Source organism: Mus caroli, unplaced genomic scaffold (assembly GCF_978045245.1).
Source record: "Mus caroli unplaced genomic scaffold, Mus_caroli_1 scaffold_16, whole genome shotgun sequence".
Lineage (NCBI taxonomy): Eukaryota > Metazoa > Chordata > Mammalia > Rodentia > Muridae > Mus > Mus caroli.
Genome location: NW_028227271.1, coordinates 64,775,001 through 64,795,265, shown reverse-complemented (window position 1 = coordinate 64,795,265; position 20,265 = coordinate 64,775,001). Strand labels below are relative to the sequence as shown.

The 20,265-nt window shown below is 46.1% G+C and overlaps 1 protein-coding gene across 1 annotated transcript in view; it reads left to right on the top strand.

Annotated features, from left to right (window-relative positions):
* Nucleotides 1-1,604: 1,604 nt before the first annotated feature.
* The window catches only part of Dcstamp (dendrocyte expressed seven transmembrane protein), a 28,215-nt gene continuing 9,554 nt past the window's right edge, over nt 1,605-20,265 (top strand). Inside the window, exon 1 of the mRNA XM_085831686.1 lies at nt 1,605-1,699. Within this exon, the coding sequence (XP_085687812.1) occupies nt 1,605-1,699 (95 nt within the window). The remainder of the gene's footprint in view (nt 1,700-20,265) is intronic.

Sequence of the window (20,265 nt, the reverse complement as noted above, 5' to 3'; positions counted from 1 at the left end):
GAATATTGGGTGGACCTGTAGATCCCTCCACTATTTCACAGGCTGCATCCATATTATTCCAAATCACCTGACCTAGTGACTCAGCAATCTGACTAGTTTCTGAGGAAGACAGAAGAGCAGGAGGGCACAGAGGAAGGCACAGCTATTCTGATTTTCCTCAGATGGGTTTGGACATTGGGCCAAGACCACAGCCCTGGCAAGCATCGAGTATTCATTTATATCACATCAACTGGAGTCCCAGGGCTTGCCCAGAATCCTGTGCTGCCCTTCAGAAGCTTGCCCTGTTTCCAGGGCTCGCTCTGTGCCATCTCAGCTCAGGAGCAGTGGGCGGTCGGGATGGTTCTACCAGCAAATCTCTGAAAACAGAACTGAGGCTGTTTCATAATCTGCAAATGCTGGATGCGGTCCAGAGAGAGGGAAGCTGCCCTACTTAAAAGGGCTTCAGAGAAGCAAATTCCCAGCGCATTGCAGACCTGGGAAGAGCTGCCACCTTCAGGCCAACTGAGGATGACAAGTGCCCTAAAGGTATTTAGGCCAGGTATCTCCCAGACCAATGTTTGTGCCCACTGGCAGGCAAGGAGCCTCAAGGCCAAGACAGAGTCTACTGCACCTTTTTGGCTGCTTCAGTCTCTTTGCTTCCCTCCTCACATGAAGACAGATTCTATCTGCCCCCACTGAGCTAGGTCCCCAGTAAGACGACACAACTGCTTCTAGCTGATATCCTTTTACATCTTTAAAAACTTGTTTTGTAGAATGTCACCAGTGGCCTTAGTCTATGGCGGCTCTGCAAGGTTAAAATGCCAGTCACAAAGAGATGCAGGCTGCAATGACTTTAGCAAGCTGGGACAGAACTGAAAAGGCTGTGCTCAGTGCATGAGGATGGGTAATGGATCAGCAGCTTCCTGTCTGTGTGCTGCCACCCAAATTGCTTAGAGCCATCTATGCCCCGAAGCCTCCGGCCATCAAACCACCAGGCTCTTCCTTGCCTGTGGTTTTGCTCAGAGTCTGTGTTATTGTCAAGGAGCAGTAGTTTTAAGCTGGTTGTCCTGAGTCAGGGACATGGAGTTGCTGTTCCGGGTGGACAAGTTTGGCTAGTGTAGATGTAAGAGGTGTTTGGTGTTAGGCCTCCTGGTCGTCACAGCTCTCTTGAGTCCCAGGCTTTGCTGTGTGTGAGCTCGCCAAACTCAGCAAAATCAGAATTCTCTGGAGCAGAAAAGAACAGAGCACTAAAGGCCACATGGGAAAGAAAACAGAGGAGCTAGCCAGGGAGCTCAAATCGCTTGTCCAAAGATTCTTAGGTTGCTGACTGAAGCTGCTGCCGATGCCACACTCTCTGGGCACCTTCCTGGCAGTCCTCTCAGACAACCTCTGCTTAGAGACTTGCTTTTTACAGAGACAGTGGAATCTCTTTCTGGGGTGATCGCAGAGGCAAATGTGGGAGCTTCTATAAATTCAAACACTTGGATGGGATGTTGTGTTCTATGGAAGGGCCTAAGGATGGGAGCACCTATGGACAAGGGGGAGGAGAAGCTGAACGCTCCTCAGATCTCATTAGAGGCCTCTCCTCTGGAACAGCCTCTCTACTGCTACCTGGCTGCCAGATAATGGGACGAGGAAGAGAAACTTCTGAATCGAAACTCAGCTATGGGTGCCTGGTACCTCCTTCTTGCACAATTGAAGGTCAGCCTTTGGAAGAGAGGTCAGATAACAGAAGACCCCCTCTCCCCTAAAGTGCACACTTGACTGTGGGGTCCAGCTGTCCTCCTCAGGGCCATCACTGAGGAAAGAGAGGAATTCCAAAAACAATGTGTTCAGTCAGACAGAGCAGGCTGTGATAGAAGGGGGCCATCTGAATGCCTGGATTCCTTCCTATCTTGGCACAGCTCCAATGAGCCTGCATCCTACCCTAATGATGCCCCGTAGACTCTTGTAAATAAAATCTTCACAGTTGCAAACATAAAGAAAGCAATTTCTCTGATACCCAGTTCTCCCAAATAATTTCATTATTCAAACCCAACATCCAGAAAGAACTACAGGTCTAAAGCAATGAATGAAGCGTTGAACATTGTGCTAGGGGAGGCTAATAGCCCAGCCAGATACTGTTCCCAGGTACCAGGCACCATGTCCACCATTAACACTCAAAACATGAGGCTCTCTCAGGCATTTCCAGCCTTATCTTATCGATCCTTTTAAAAGAAGGCAGTAGCGATTTATTAGCAATTTTCCAGTACCTCTGCCTCCTGGTAAGATGCTTTCCATCTAGAGAGCTAAGGTCATATATCTTCTTGAGCTCTGACTCTGGAGGGGGTACCAAGGGAGTCCCCCAGAGTAAGGCATTGGTGCCACAGCCAAGGGTCAATGACATGAGGGAATTCACTGTGATTTTTTTTTCTTTCTACTAATTCTGTGGCTTCAAGGAATCAAGTGTGGAGGGAGCCTGGTAAGATCAGTGTGTTTGTTTGTTTGTTTGTTGTTAATCTGGTTTGCTTGTTTGGCTTATATTGAAATCTTTATTTCTCTCATTTAAGAGAGAGATCACAGGAGGAAAAGGCTGCAGGTGCATGGGGTGACAGCACTGTCCTGGCCCTGCTCACTCAGTTCTGAGCCCCAGTCCTTGTGTTACCCAGCAGAAAAACAAGGGGAAGCAATGGCCACCTCTCTGTCCCATGACCTCTTCTCATTCTGGAAATGAAGAAGTCTGGGATGATGGCCACTCTGACTCACCTCGGAGTGGCAGCCACCCCGCTCAACAGAGGCGCCTGCATGTGAGCAGACAGGAGATGGCAGAGAAGAGGCTTAAGCTGCGGCTTCTCAAACAAGGCCAGCCCGAGATCCAGGACCTCTAGAGACCTGGCCAGGACGAACTGTTAGGACTGTGTAAGTCCAGTTTTTATCCTGTAGACCAAGAGGAAGCCAGGGATTCAGAGAGCTCTAGAGCAGTAGTAGGTCTTCAGGCTTATAGGCCAGAGTTTGCAAACCACATCTGTCTCTGCAGCCAGGCCGAGACACTTTCAAAGGCAGTGTCGGCTTAGCTTAGCCCAGGATGTCCCACTCTGTCCCCTTGTTCATCTGCCCTAATGTCCCTATGGTCCTTTACCTAAAGATGGATCCTAAGCTGGTGAGGATGCCAGCGACTGCCTCCCCTGTGTGCTGTGCTCACCCTACTTACTGTCCTATCCTGTAATTAGTATAGGGGTTATAGATGTTATTTAGCTCTGGAGGCAAATGGAGGTGCCAACATGCATCTATCCAGCCAGCAGCTGGCTTTGGGTCTCTTTGTTTTATTATTTCTTTTTCCCAGAGTTTATACTATGGTAAGTTACTGGTGAATATAGCTACAAAAAATAATATAGTTAATGTGTAATTATATTACTATAATTCTATATTAACATAATTTTACAGCTAATCCTTTTTATTATTGTTGCTACTGGGGTTATATGATTTAGTTTGAATAAGCAATTATTTATGTGATTAAAAACTAAAATATACCCAAAAGAATGCCACTTAAAGGCTCCCTCCTTAGCTTTGACAAGCAGGCCCCTCCTCAGAAGTGACCACAACTGTTTCCTCTGACACAGCAGTATGGATCAAGGTAACAATTGGTTACATTTCTTTAATCCTTTTTGTGCAAATCTCTTCCTGGCCTCTCTTCCCGCTCCTATTTCTCGGGGTTCATTCCATCTCAGCATACAAAGAGCGGCCGTGATCTATTTATAGCTCCATGGTTGGAAGACACCATTAATTATTATGTTTTTAATCTACAGAGGCAACTTTCGCCCTCCTCCCCTCCCTGTCAGATGCACTAGGCTGCATCTTTGATCTTGCTCATTGGCCTCCAGGTCTGTGGACTCTGGAGGGAGGTTCTAGGCTGAGCAGCAGGTTGCTGTAAGCTGGACACCGGATGTCAGCAAAGTTGTTCTATCCCGATGTGCCATGTGCCCGACCAACACTGCTTTCTCTCTTTTAGAAGGAAGCACTTAGAAGTTTTCCATTCTGTACAAAGTGCTTCCTCTAGGAGCCAAGAGATCACAAGTGTGAGAAGAGGATTCTGGGAAATGTTGGAGCACTCAGGCCACACTCGATCATTTTACAGTGAAGGGATTTATGGTGGCTTAGGATTTTAAAGGTAGAGTTCACTTTATTTACCATATTGCTGTTTTACAGAAACACAGAATGGGCAAGCAACTTGTCTGAGAACACACAACTTGACAGAGAGAAATACCTATCTCAACAGAGAGGTGACCACAGCATTTCCTACCCTGATGGCTGAACAATAGTCCACCAGAAATCGGTGTGGATACGCAAATAAATAGCAGACAGCCTCTTTGAGATGAACTCGGGTTTATTTACGGCAACTTTACCCAGGACCACAGTAAGAGGTTACATAAACTGTCAAGGATGTGTGGATCCTATAGGATATGAACAGATTTTGCTGTCTGACAAGGTAAATGTTGTGGTAGTTCCTTATGAATGCCAACATACCAGCCACCTCTTAAAGTTATTCACAGGACTGGGGATGGCTCCACAGTTAGTCAGCTCTGCTCTTACGGAGGACTGGAGTTCAGTTCTTAGCATCCATACAGAGCAGCTCATAACCATCTATAACTCCAGCTCCAGGGGAACCAATACTCTTCTCTTGTCTCCAGGCACCTGCACTTATGTGCACATGCCTCTACATAGACACATGCATAATTTAAAAATAAAATACAACCTTTAAAAAGGGTGAGCTAAAACCTGCCCAAGCACAGCAGCAATCTCTGACTAGAACTCTTTAGAACTCTTTACTGGACTACTCACACATGAGTTTACAGTGACTGTCGACAGTTGCTGTCATTACGTCTCATAAAGAAGAGACATATTTTAACAGAAGGGAGTCCTGTTGATGTGGAAGGAACTTGCGGTCAATCTCCACATCTCCCCAGAGGTAAGAAAGACAAATGGATGCCCAAGAAGAGTACAATGCTATCAGTCACTAGACAAGGACTAACGACAGCTACAGTAGAATGCTGATCACAGTGGCTAAGCTTAAAAATAATAAATCTGCCAGGGGTGGTGGCACACGCCTTTAATCCCAGCACTTGGGAGGCAGAGGCAGGTGAATTTCTGAGTTCGAGGCCAGCCTGGTCTACAGAGTGAGTTCCAGGACAGCCAGGGCTACACATAGAAACCCTGTCTCAGAAACAACAACAACAACAACAGCAATAATAATAATAATAAGTCCTACTAAGTGTTGGCAAAGACGTAAAGCAACTGGGGTGCTCACACTGGTGGTGAGGAATAGCAAGTGATGCAACCACTTTAGAAAATGCTGCCATTTCTTTAGCAGTGTATTCACCACAAGTCTATGACCAGCCTTTCTGATCATGGGTGTTTCTAAAGCTGTGGGGCACATCACCATAAAGACTTGCATTCATGTGCTCACCAAGGCCTTATGTTTAATCCATCAAAAGTGGAAACAGCCCAGACGCGCATCAACAGATTTGTGGATAACAAATCATGATGTACTCAAACAAAGGAAGACTATTCAGTAATCAAAAAGGAATTAAGGTTTGATACATGCAGTACAGTGAGCAAATGCCAGAATAGTTACGGTGTTAAGCCACAAAATTGAAAAAGAACAGACTATATTGTGTGGTGTCTTAGTTAGGATTTTACTGATGTGAACAGACACCATGACCAAGGCAACTCTTATAAGGACAACATTTAATTGAGACTGGCTTACAAGTTCTACTATCATCAAAGCAGGAACATGGCAGTGTCTAGGCAGGCATGGTATAGGAAGAACTGAGAGTTCTATGTCTTGTTCTGAAGGCAAACAGGAGAAGACTGGCTCCCAGGGAGTGAGGACAAGGGTCTTAAAGCCCAGGCCCACAGTGACACACCTACTCCCACAAGGCCACATCTATTCCAATAAGACCACACCTACTCTAAGACTCCCCCCACCCCCCCTCCCCATAGTGCCATTCCCTGGATCAACCATCAGAGAAGTTTCATCTATAAAATTCTAGAAATTTAAAACTAATTAGAATAAAGCAAGGCACATGAATGGGGATGGTGCAAGAGTGGTGATCAGTTGAGGGGGTGTCACAGTGGCACAAAGGAACTTTGGGAAATGATGGCTATGCTCACTGTCTTGATCATGATAATATCGTGGACATATGCAAGTGTGAAAACATCATATTGTACAACTGAAACATGCAGTTTGTTATATATTAATAAAATGTATTCCAAGGTGGCTTGACCAGAAAAATATACATCACAAGAGAAAGCAGCCATCTGAAAGGCTCCATACTGCATGATTCCAAATATGTGATCTCTGGAACAGCCAACACCGTGGGACAGAAAAGATAAATGGCAGCCTGTAGTTGGTCAGAAGGAAGATGAACAGCAGAGAGCAGAGCACTTGCAGGATGTCGGGACCACTCTGTACGGAGCCACAGTGGCACACACACGCACACACACACACACCACAGACATCTGTACACCCCTTGTCTGACAATGATGACACAACAGTGCTGACTTTTAAACATAGCACATAAACCTTCTAGTATAGGAGGCAGATTATGTATGTGCATGGACAGGGATGTGTGTAAAATTCTTCTTATGTTATAAAAGTGGAAATGACTCTAAATGGATGTGCATATAAAGATGGGTTGATAAAGGAAGAGCTGCTTTTGCTTGTTTGCTCTTTATGGTGCTGGAGATTGAGTACAGAGCCTTGAACATGCTGGCAGATGCTCAGTCACTGATCTATAATCCCAGCTCCTTTCCTGTTTTGTTCATATTCCTCTTCCTCTTCTTTTTTCCTCCTCTTTCTCTTCCTCCTCCTTCTCCTTCTCCTCCATCTCCTCCTCCTTCTCCTCTCTTTCCTTTTCCTCCTCCTTCTCCTTCTTCTCAGTTGCCACAGCCACCACCACCACCACCACCACCACCATCAACCATTGCTGTTGACACAGGGCCTCGATAAGATACCCAGACAGGCTGAACAGGTGACCCTTCTGCCTCAACCTCCCAAATAGCTGGGATTCCAGGCCTCTTCTACTAAGGCCAGCTTTAGAAACTATGTATAAGATTTGGGATATTTACTCCCTCTTACATCAACATTCTGGTAGCAGAGAGGATGGTACCGAGGACCTGGAATTTCCCATCATTCAGCTTTGTTGTTACAGGAATGGTACTATTTATTGTTCATGCACCACAGGTAAGTATAGTCATGCCCAGTAGGGCACATCTCTTCCAGGGTATATCATTTTAAGAAAGGGAGGAACTCTTCTACAGGCTCCTCTTCAAGTTCCCTGTGGGTCTTGTTGGCCATAGTTAATCACATGTCCAGGGGCTGCAAGAGCTGGGGCAAGAACAGGAGCAAGCGCAGAGCCAGGACAACTGAGACACTCAGAGCTCTCGTTCTTCCTTCAGCACAGGAAATGTTGTGCTGTCTATTGTTGGGTGCGCAGGAAAGACTGCCGTAATTTAAAGTGAAAAGTTGTGATAGTGCTTATGTGCACAAGACCACACACCTTCCACAGACACCCTGTAGCTGTCCTGGTTCTCAGAGGAATCCCTGGGCTGAGATGAACCTGGAACCATTTATGTTTCTGTCTCAACACATCTAAAATGGCACAGCTTTCTTGACGGAGTAAAGAAAGAAGGATGCTCCTGACTCTTGGATCCTACAGTAATTCTCTCCTTGCTGGCAGAACCCCAGGGAGCTCCTTGAAGCCCAGATCCTGATCTAACACTGTGGAATCAGAATAGACTCTACCCAGTTGTCCTCCTTGTCTTGCTGTCAGAAGCTGTGAAGCTGAGGGCTGAGGACAGGTACTACTGTGCGCTCTCACAAGTCACTAAGGAGTATTGGAGCCGACCTGGCTAAGAGCCACAGCTGGGCATAGTTTTCTCATTTTTCTAGAGTCACAAGAAGCACTACAATGACATCTTTCAGATGAATTTGAGATGTCCACACCCTCTCCTCTACTCCAGGTAAAACCCACTTGTGGGGTCTTTAAGGTGGAAGCCCACCTGGCCACTTGGTCCCACTCCAAATCTTGGGAAGTTTGAAGAACGCTTGAAACTCCCCTGGGGGGGGATTGGAGAGTCATCATTACAACTTTTCCTTACCTGCTCCCGACTGCCCTGAAGGAACCCTCAACCTGTACCTCTTCCCTGAGCATAACAGGATTCTAGCACCTTTTTGCTGAGAGGCCTGAAAACATCCTCCACTTTCCTCCTCTCTTCTTCCAATAATGCTAAGTCCCTCCCAGCGCTCACTGTCAGCCAGGCTGCTTCCTGTACCTCCCCCTAGCCCCATCCTGCCTCCCATGGCCTCCATACTCCTTCTCGGGCCCCAACCACCCCCCAGCACTGCTTGCTCCCCTCTGGTAGACTCTGCCCTTCCTGGCTCTTGGATTCACCCCTCTACTTTTGAAATGGCTCTTCCCAAAGTATTAAAGACTTAGTCTCAAAGATCAGGTCCATTCCTTGGGTCTCCTCTTTCTTCCCACTCAAGGCCCCTCCCTCAGATCTTCACTGCATGACCCATCCTCACTTGGCCCCCATCACTGCTTTTGGATCAGTTGTCCCAGAAAGGAAGGACCACTCAGGCTGCGCCCCTGTGCCTCTCCCCATCATCTGATGTTTCTTTCTGTCTCCCCCTGCTGGCTCCATCCCCTTGATTGTTCATGGGTGCTCCTAGCTGGAGAACCACTTATGGTAAAGGAAGACCTCTGTTCTCTCAGCCCCTGTCCCAATATGTCCTATGGGGTGCTCTCCAGAAAGTCCATTCACCCCATAGTTTCAAGTTCAATGTGACCCTGCTGTTGGGGAGGCCAAATTGTGCTGTCTGGCTAATTCTCAGTTCCCTGTCTTTACCCATTACATCTCGAATTATCATCAGAGTAAATGGGTGTCTTATCCTGACACCTCCTCAGAACCCTGAGCCACTGTCTCAATCCATAAATGACTCCTACAGAAAAGACCCGGATCAGGATCACCTCTGTTCCTTGTCTTGTTCTTACCCAGCTAACAAACAAACTAATCTATGTTTTATTTTTCTTTCCCATTTATGCCAATCTGGTTGTGCTTGTTAATTTTGTATGTAAATTTGGCTAGGTCATCACACGTAGCTGTTTGGCCAAACACTCTATACACTATCATGAAGAAATTTTTTAAAAAATGAGATTAGGATTTGAATCAATAAACTTTGCATAAAGTACCCTATCAAAGAGGCAGACCGAATTTACTCAGTTGAGGGATGGAAGACCGTGCCTCTAAGGAAGAGATAATTCTGCATAGAAATCACCTGTGACCTTGGGCTCCAAAGTCAACTCTTTCCTGGATCCATAATCTATCATTTCTGTCTCATAGCTTCAACTTGCCCTCAACAGGTTAAATTGCATTTAACTGAATCAAAATGAATAAAACTCCCAAAATTTCAATGAAGAAAAAAATTATGTATGCAGATTTTGGAATTACAAATCTAAAACTGAATGAACCAATTCCTTAAACCTGCCCTGCCTTCAAAATATGTGTATGCATGTATATATAAATAGATACATATATGTGTGTATATATATTCATAGGTAGACATATATATTTGTTTCTCTTATAAATTACAAGTCTTTTAAAATCAGAATTTTATTTGGTTTTTACATCTCTTAGTGTCTAAGCATTTTAAAGAGTTTCAACAAATACCTGTTGATCTATCAGTTATTTCCAAATGAATGATACTTCCAAAATTTTAGGGAGGCAGGAAAACTGTTGGCATTGTTGAAGAGTCCAGACAGCATATATGAAATAAATAAAAGAAACATTTTGAAAAGAGAGAAAATCGATAATTTAATCAGGAGATTAATTGTAAATGTCACTTCTTAATGTGTAGGTGTGTCTTTAAAATTCTGACAAGCTTTCAAATGCATATTAGTAATAATTTTGAAAATATGACTTGATACCTTGACATTTCTACAGCTTTTCACTCAGTCATATGACCAAAATTGTTATTAGTACTAATATTTAAGGCGACATCCATCTTAGAGACGTTTGAATTTGCCTAGAAATTGTAAATATTTTTTGCTTTTAAAATGTTTTTCTTATTAGATATTTTCTTCATTTACATTTCAAATGCTATCCCCAAAGTCCCCTATACCCTCTCCCAGACTTGCTCCCCAACCCACCCACTCCTGCTTCCTGGCCCTGGCATTCCCCTGTACTGGAGCGTATGATCTTCTCAAGACCAAGGGCCTCTCCTCCCAATGATGGCCGACTAGGCCATTTAACATAAAAACTTTCACAGACAGATTGACTGGTTTTATTCAAAGTTTTTGAGACTTGTCTAAATCTTTTGAAGAACAATGGTCTTTTCAGCCAGAGAAGTACTTCCAAGCTGATAAGTACTATGTGTGGGTTTGAATCACCTAGTAGCTTCCGAGCATGGGCTCATCCAGAAATCTGACTTTTCAGCTGTGCATGGGGCCTGAGGGAAGACCAATCTTCCCTCCCCATGGCTGGGGTGAGCGGGAAGGAAAAAGGGAAGAAAGAGAAGAGGGTGGGGGGGGGTCCTCATTTCCACAACTCATTGTTTTGAAAATATCCTATTATGTTATTTCCTAGAGTTGATGTCTAAGGAAAGGCTGGAATGAAACCTGTGGCTCCTTTTTCCAGTTTTTACCCTTGATGACATTAAATAACTTTGTCACTTTGTGGAGGAAATGAGAAGATTGATTCAGGGTGATGTGGCCCACCTTCTCATGTCCGGTTCCCCTTTCCCTGACCTATATTAAGCCTACGAGCTTCCAGAAGGGCATGGTTTGTGCTTGTAGAGGAACCTAAGAGGAACTTGTAAGTAAACTTTCAAAAATAATCTTGCTTCTAAAATTACTTTTAAAAGAATCTAGGAATCCAGGAATCCAGCCCCAGGACCAGAGAGTACTTTAAACCTGTCTTCTACCTTAGTCGTCTGCTTTTGTGGTGAAGGAATGGGAAGACAGCTTTTCAGGGCTGGTACCTGGTTACTCAAGCCCAGGGAAGACTGCTGAGGGGTGTCCTGCTGAAGGCACAGTAGCTCATGTCTACCTGTCTTGGGAAGAGTGGGTCTCTGTGGCCTGACATCCTGGCTGTGGTTAGCATGGGAGCTGGTTTGTGGGGTTCACTGATGCAAAGCGAGTCAGCTTGGCCAACCGTGAGCTTCCCTCCCTGCTTTGCAGCACACAGTGATGGGCTGAATTGTTCTGCACTTGCTACTTTGTTTACCCCAAGGCTTCCATTAATCTCCTTCTGGATGAAGTCCACCTTCTTGGAGAATGCAGTTGCTGGCTTTCCCAAGGCAAAAATGACTAAACCAGAGTGATGAGGAATTCGTTCCACCTCAGAGGAGGCTGCAGCTCCTGCTCACACTATTTTGGCAGCCTGAGAGAACAGTGTGTTCCCAACCAAAAGATAAGTTTCAAGAGCTTAACAGCAAGCAAGAAAGAGAGGGAATAAAAAAGATAGGAAAAAGGCAAGCGGTCACCTTTCATTCCTCCTGTGTCCCATTCCCAGGGCCAGCCAAGCTTTGATTCTCTGCCTCAGAAGTGGCTGCCAAGTGCTCATTCCGGGCATTTGTGGCTAGCATTCACCTGTCACCTAGAGACTACTGGGTCAGCAGGGAGCAAGCTGAAGGCCCAGGAGGTGAAATGACCTATCAAAGGCCACACAGCCCATGTAGGCAGGTACAAGCTAGAGGGCAGGCATCCTGTCTTCATGCCTGGAACCTTTTCAAAATTTCTCTATGCCTTTTGCAGGAATTTCTTTTCAAATGACTTTTCACATCTTGTCAGGTCCCAAAGAAAGCTGAAGGCAGAATTGGTTGGAGGTGCCCTGGAGGAAATGAGAGATTATCCCATTGGGGTAATGCTCCCTCCGGTGACTGCAGATAAACTGTGCTGGCTGAGTTTAGACCATTGGATTCTGTGCAGAAGCAGGGTCGGAATGAGCTGGCAGTGTTCTGCCAGCAAGAGAAACAGCAATAGTCCTGGAGTTCATAGCTCCTGGCCTTTTTCTCTTGCACCCTCAGTGGAGCAGCAGGCTTACTGTGTGCTTCACTGGGGAGCACTCTAGAGCACTCTCAGGGTGGGCCATTTGCTTGCAAGTTGTTACTGTTTCATGGTCTATGTGTTATAGTATCTGACTGCACCTTGTATCTGAAGCAAGATAGGAAACATACTTGGATGTTGAAGTTTGATTTGTGCTCAAAGGATAGTGCTCAGGAATAGGAAATGTGGGCATGCACACACACACACACACACACACACACACACACACACACACACACAGTACCAGAGAAAACCACAGCAGCTGTGTTTTCTAGCTACATAAGCAGAGTAAATGGAAAGGGCGGGTGTTCCCATTTCTATGGCAACAACTCAGCTCTGCATAAAAGCAGGTAACCGTGGGCTCAGGTTAAATACACTGACTGCGCAGCTCTGCAGGGCACTGGGTTTGACTCAGGGTCTTCACCACAGCTCTGTTCTTTTCTGTCCCCCCACCCCCAACTGGGTCTCATGAAACCCTTAACCCTATGAAAGAGAGACAGGATCCTGGTGGCAGTCTGCTGTAAACTTGAGCTAAGGCTTGCCTGCTTGGGGCGTGTTGCAAACTGTAGGCTAGGGATAAAAGCAAGGTAGTGGTGCTTACTCTTGGAAAATTGATGCTGTAAGAGCAAGAAGCAGGCTCTTTATGTTGAAGAGACAAGGCTGTTGAGTCAGGCAATAAGCATTATTGATAATGGAAGCAAAATGAAGAGAAATTATAGGTTAAAGGGATCAAGGAGGCTTTTAGAAGCTGCCAACAGAAATAGCATAGAGGCTGAGGGACTCGGTCCGGTACACAGAGTGCAAGGGAAGCAAAGGGAGCTCAAAGAAATTCCAAGATGCAGAGGCTAGAAATCAGCTTACAGCACACTCAAGCTACCCCAAGGAGAGATCCCAGGGCATGGCTGGGAGATGGGCTAAGGCCAGCAAGAGCGGGAACACTGGAGGAAGTCATGACCTTCGAGAAGATCAAGTGCAAACTGACAACTGAGCTCAAAAATCAGTCAGACTGAGCCAATGTTTTTTAACAGTTAAACAGCACCCAAGGACAGGTGCTGGGCATTGAATGCATGTGCCCAGTGTGGAATGCATGTGCCCAGTGTGGAATGCATGTGCCCAGTGTGGAATGCATGTGCCCAGTGTGGAATGCATGTGCCCAGTGTGGAATGCATGTGCCCAGTGTGGAATGCATGTGCCCAGTGTGGAATGCATGTGCCCAGTGTGGAATGCATGTGCCCAGTGTGGAATGCATGTGCCCAGTGTGGAATGCATGTGCCCAGTGTGGAATGCATGTGCCCAGTGTGGAATGCATGTGCCCAGTGTGGAATGCATGTGCCCAGTGTGGCTGTCCAAGGAAAGTGCACTCTCTAAGGGTGCACTTATTATTAACCTCTAATGAGGTTAATGAGACCTCACCAATGTGACTGATAGGTTATGGCTTACCATCGCTGAAGAGAGAGACAGAACTGACCCAACAGAGAGATGGAGGCTTCACACTTGATTAAAGATAACATACTGGAAAAATAAAAAGAAGGAGAGGAGAGACAAGAAGGAGGAGAAACCCTGATGCCCCTCTCCCCTTTCTGCTACCTGAGAACACACAGAGAGGAAGCAGCTATCTGTACACTGGAGGAAAGCCCTCACCAGAGCCTCTTCCTGTGCAACCGCGAACTGGGTCTTCCAGTTTCCAAAACTCTAAGAAATAAACACCCCCTGCTTCTCCCTAAGGCATTTTGTTATGGTGGCCTGACCATGGCATGCACACAGGAAATTTTTACTCTGGGAAAGAAATAGCTCATTTTGTTTGATTTTCTGCTACTTGGAAAGGAGAGAATCAGAGTATCTAGCAGAATGGTGGGACGCACACTGAAGCAAGAAGAGGTCACTGAAGTTGACTGTACCAGGAGAATGGGACAACCGGCTTGCCACTCAGACTTTCATGAATGTGAGTGTCCAAGCACAAGATCAGAAAATAGAAAGTCTTAGTTTTCTATGGAAGCACATGATGGTCTGGAAGTGTGATGCATGGTGGTCTGGAAGTGTGATGCATGATGGTCTGGAAGTGTGATGCATGATGGTCTGGAAGTGTGATGCATGATGATCTGGAAGTGTGGTGCATGATGGTCTGGAAGTGTGATGTATGATGGTCTGGAAGTGTGTTACATGATGGTCTGGAAGTGTGTTACATGATGGTCTGGAAGTGTGGTGCATGATGGTCTGGAAGTGTGATGCATGATGGTCTGGAAGTGTGGTGCATGATGGTCTGGAAGTGTGATGCATGATGGTCTGGAAGTGTGTTACATGATGGTCTGGAAGTGTGTTACATGATGGTCTGGAAGTGTGGTGCATGATGGTCTGGAAGTGTGATGCATGATGGTCTGGAAGTGTGGTACATGATGGTCTGGAAGTGTGTTACATGATGGTCTGGAGGTGCAATGCATGATGGTCTGGAAGTGTGTTACATGATGGTCTGGAAGTGTGTTACATGATGGTCTGGAAGTGTGATGCATGATGGTCTGGAAGTGTGATGCATGATGGTCTGGAAGTGTGGTGCATGATGGTCTGGAAGTGTGATGCATGATGGTCTGGAAGTGTGGTACATGATGGTCTGGAAGTGTGTTACATGATGGTCTGGAAGTGTGATGCATGATGGTCTGGAAGTGTGGTGCATGATGGTCTGGAAGTGTGATGAATGATGGTCTGGAAGTGTGTTACATGATGGTCTGGAAGTGTGTTACATGATGGTCTGGAAGTGTGGTGCATGATGGTCTGGAAGTGTGATGCATGATGGTCTGGAAGTGTGGTACATGATGGTCTGGAAGTGTGTTACATGATGGTCTGGAGGTGCAATGCATGATGGTCTGGGGGTGCAATGCATGATGGTCTGGAAGTGTGTTACATGATGGTCTGGGGGTGCAATGCATGATGGTCTGGAAGTGTGTTACATGATGGTCTGGGGGTGCAATGCATGATGGTCTGGAAGTGTGGTGTATGATGATCTGGAAGTGTGATGCATGATGGTCTGGAAGTGTGATGCATGATGGTCTGGAAGTGTGATGCATGATGGTCTGGAAGTGTGATGCATGATGATCTGGAAGTGTGGTGCATGATGGTCTGGAAGTGTGATGTATGATGGTCTGGAAGTGTGTTACATGATGGTCTGGAAGTGTGTTACATGATGGTCTGGAAGTGTGGTGCATGATGGTCTGGAAGTGTGATGCATGATGGTCTGGAAGTGTGGTGCATGATGGTCTGGAAGTGTGATGCATGATGGTCTGGAAGTGTGTTACATGATGGTCTGGAAGTGTGTTACATGATGGTCTGGAAGTGTGGTGCATGATGGTCTGGAAGTGTGATGCATGATGGTCTGGAAGTGTGGTACATGATGGTCTGGAAGTGTGTTACATGATGGTCTGGAAGTGTGATGCATGATGGTCTGGAAGTGTGGTGCATGATGGTCTGGAAGTGTGATGAATGATGGTCTGGAAGTGTGTTACATGATGGTCTGGAAGTGTGTTACATGATGGTCTGGAAGTGTGGTGCATGATGGTCTGGAAGTGTGATGCATGATGGTCTGGAAGTGTGGTACATGATGGTCTGGAAGTATGTTACATGATGGTCTGGAGGTGCAATGCATGATGGTCTGGGGGTGCAATGCATGATGGTCTGGAAGTGTGTTACATGATGGTCTGGGGGTGCAATGCATGATGGTCTGGAAGTGTGTTACATGATGGTCTGGGGGTGCAATGCATGATGGTCTGGAAGTGTGGTGTATGATGATCTGGAAGTGTGATGCATGATGGTCTGGAAGTGTGTTACATGATGGTCTGGAAGTGTGTTACATGATGGTCTGGAAGTGTGGTGCATGATGGTCTGGAAGTGTGATGTATGATGGTCTGGAAGTGTGTTACATGATGGTCTGGAAGTGTGATGCATGATGGTCTGGAAGTGTGGTGCATGATGGTCTGGAAGTGTGATGCATGATGGTCTGGAAGTGTGTTACATGATGGTCTGGAAGTGTGTTACATGATGGTCTGGAAGTGTGGTGCATGATGGTCTGGAAGTGTGATGCATGATGGTCTGGAAGTGTGGTGCATGATGGTCTGGAAGTGTGTTACATGATGGTCTGGAAGTGTGGTGCATGATGGTCTGGAAGTGTGATGCATGATGGTCTGGAAGTGTGGTGCATGATGGTCTGGAAGTGTGTTACATGATGGTCTGGAGGTGCAATGCATGATGGTCTGGGGGTGCAATGCATGATGGTCTGGAAGTGTGTTACATGATGGTCTGGAAGTGTGATGCATGATGGTCTGGAAGTGTGGTGCATGATGGTCTGGAAGTGTGATGCATGATGGTCTGGAAGTGTGTTACATGATGGTCTGGAAGTGTGTTACATGATGGTCTGGAAGTGTGGTGCATGATGGTCTGGAAGTGTGATGCATGATGGTCTGGAAGTGTGGTGCATGATGGTCTGGAAGTGTGTTACATGATGGTCTGGAAGTGTGGTGCATGATGGTCTGGAAGTGTGATGCATGATGGTCTGGAAGTGTGGTGCATGATGGTCTGGAAGTGTGTTACATGATGGTCTGGAGGTGCAATGCATGATGGTCTGGGGGTGCAATGCATGATGGTCTGGAAGTGTGTTACATGATGGTCTGGGGGTGCAATGCATGATGGTCTGGAAGTGTGGTGTATGATGATCTGGAAGTGTGATGCATGATGGTCTGGAAGTGTGATGCATGATGGTCTGGAAGTGTGATGCATGATGGTCTGGAAGTGTGATGCATGATGATCTGGAAGTGTGGTGCATGATGGTCTGGAAGTGTGATGTATGATGGTCTGGAAGTGTGTTACATGATGGTCTGGAAGTGTGTTACATGATGGTCTGGAAGTGTGGTGCATGATGGTCTGGAAGTGTGATGCATGATGGTCTGGAAGTGTGGTGCATGATGGTCTGGAAGTGTGATGTATGATGGTCTGGAAGTGTGTTACATGATGGTCTGGAAGTGTGTTACATGATGGTCTGGAAGTGTGGTGCATGATGGTCTGGAAGTGTGATGCATGATGGTCTGGAAGTGTGGTACATGATGGTCTGGAAGTGTGTTACATGATGGTCTGGAAGTGTGGTGCATGATGGTCTGGAAGTGTGATGAATGATGGTCTGGAAGTGTGTTACATGATGGTCTGGAAGTGTGGTGTATGATGATCTGGAAGTGTGATGCATGATGGTCTGGAAGTGTGATGCATGATGGTCTGGAAGTGTGATGCATGATGGTCTGGAAGTGTGATGCATGATGATCTGGAAGTGTGGTGCATGATGGTCTGGAAGTGTGATGTATGATGGTCTGGAAGTGTGTTACATGATGGTCTGGAAGTGTGTTACATGATGGTCTGGAAGTGTGGTGCATGATGGTCTGGAAGTGTGATGCATGATGGTCTGGAAGTGTGGTGCATGATGGTCTGGAAGTGTGATGTATGATGGTCTGGAAGTGTGTTACATGATGGTCTGGAAGTGTGTTACATGATGGTCTGGAAGTGTGGTGCATGATGGTCTGGAAGTGTGATGCATGATGGTCTGGAAGTGTGGTACATGATGGTCTGGAAGTGTGTTACATGATGGTCTGGAAGTGTGGTGCATGATGGTCTGGAAGTGTGATGAATGATGGTCTGGAAGTGTGTTACATGATGGTCTGGAAGTGTGTTACATGATGGTCTGGAAGTGTGGTGCATGATGGTCTGGAAGTGTGATGCATGATGGTCTGGAAGTGTGGTACATGATGGTCTGGAAGTGTGTTACATGATGGTCTGGAGGTGCAATGCATGATGGTCTGGGGGTGCAATGCATGATGGTCTGGAAGTGTGTTACATGATGGTCTGGGGGTGCAATGCATGATGGTCTGGAAGTGTGTTACATGATGGTCTGGGGGTGCAATGCATGATGGTCTGGAAGTGTGGTGTATGATGATCTGGAAGTGTGATGCATGATGGTCTGGAAGTGTGTTACATGATGGTCTGGAAGTGTGTTACATGATGGTCTGGAAGTGTGGTGCATGATGGTCTGGAAGTGTGATGTATGATGGTCTGGAAGTGTGTTACATGATGGTCTGGAAGTGTGATGCATGATGGTCTGGAAGTGTGGTGCATGATGGTCTGGAAGTGTGATGCATGATGGTCTGGAAGTGTGTTACATGATGGTCTGGAAGTGTGTTACATGATGGTCTGGAAGTGTGGTGCATGATGGTCTGGAAGTGTGATGCATGATGGTCTGGAAGTGTGGTGCATGATGGTCTGGAAGTGTGTTACATGATGGTCTGGAGGTGCAATGCATGATGGTCTGGGGGTGCAATGCATGATGGTCTGGAAGTGTGTTACATGATGGTCTGGAGGTGCAATGCATGATGGTCTGGGGGTGCAATGCATGATGGTCTGGAAGTGTGTTACATGATGGTCTGGAGGTGCAATGCATGATGGTCTGGAAGTGTGGTGTATGATGATCTGGAAGTGTGATGCATGATGGTCTGGAGGTGCAATGCATGATGGTCTGGAAGTGTGTTACATGATGGTCTGGAGGTGCAATGCATGATGGTCTGGAAGTGTGGTGTATGATGATCTGGAAGTGTGATGCATGATGGTCTGGAGGTGCAATGCATGGTGGTCTGGAAGTGTGATGTATGATGGTCTGGAAGTGTAGTGCATGATGGTCTGGAGGTGCAATGCATGATGGTCTGGAAGTGTGGTGTATGATGATCTGGAAGTGTGATGCATGATGGTCTGGAGGTGCAATGCATGGTGGTCTGGAAGTGTGATGTATGATGGTCTGGAAGTGTAGTGCATGATGGTCTGGAGGTGCAATGCATGATGGTCTGGAAGTCCTATGAATAATGTCCTGGAAGTGTGATGCTCACTGTCCTGGATGTGTGCTACATTGTCAGGACACATCATCTCCAGGGAACGGCAATGTGTCTGGAGAAGTTTTTCTTCTTAAGTTACAATAAGAAGGATCAGGCAGATCATCTACATTAGGGAAAATGATAAGCTGAGGGTGGGAAGAAATCAAAGCCCCACTTGGGAGTAAGGGAGGAGCAGAGTCAAGGTCAGCGCTCAGCTAAGTCCCTTGAGCTGCACACTGAGAGAATGCCTCCTGTCTTTCTCCCTGAAGGTTTGGTGTCTTTAGGTGATATCTTGTTCTCAAAGTCAAGGGTGGAACTGTTGCTTGTTGAGTAAACATGTACCTCTTACAGAATGAAATTGCAGCCATAGATCTCATTTAATTGATATTAGATTTTATTGTAGAATACTCAAATTTTAATGTGGCTATAAATCTGTTTCATACTTGTGGAGGAATATCTGTATAAAGAACATGTTGTACAAGGAAAAAGGCAAGAGAAGGAAGAAATGAGCCTACAATATACATTATTAATACTTCAGCAGACAAGAAAAATTGGGACCTTATAGAGGAAATTAGAAAAAAAATGAAACTGGGTATTCTCATTTGTATAAAGATGAATCTGCTGATTGGAGACATCCTAACTTCAGAGGGTTGACCTTTCGGATAAAGGAGAGAAAACCTAAACTAATAGACAGTGGAAATGGACCTGTAATACTTGGATCAGCTCTTGAGCAGTCACTGGCAGTAAAGGTGGCCTATTTCCAGGAGGAATAGGCTCAGACAGCAGCGTGTCCTGTTCCCTAACCCAGAGTTGTGAAATCTAGGCAGGACGAAGAGGTAATGGCTCAATACAGCTTGCTGTGAATTCCACTGTGTGGCCCACTCTGCGTGAAGACTGGCAAGTTTCAGCAAAGGCTCATAGCTTCCGCTTCCCCTGCATAAGATGCAAAGCACATTTGAAGCAGGGGATGTGGAGGCTTCTTGCAAAGTGCCCTTCATGTAATAGACAATTAGCACTTACTTAGATATCAGTCAGTCAAATAACAGCAAGAGGTCAAATCCTAAAGCTCTAAAATTGATGGCAGAGAAAGTGCATAGGTCTAAGGAGAGACAGTCCCTACCTACCCACAGCCCAATACCCACAAGCCCTCCAGGGCAGGGGCAGTGGGAAAGTTGCAGGAGCACAGACCCATTGGTGATATTGGCTCTCTCTTCCCTGGGGACCACGTGCAAGCATTGCTCATGGACTGAGAAATGACACAGCTCTCAGGAATAGAGAGCTGGTCCTTCATGGTGTCCACCCTGATCTCCTCT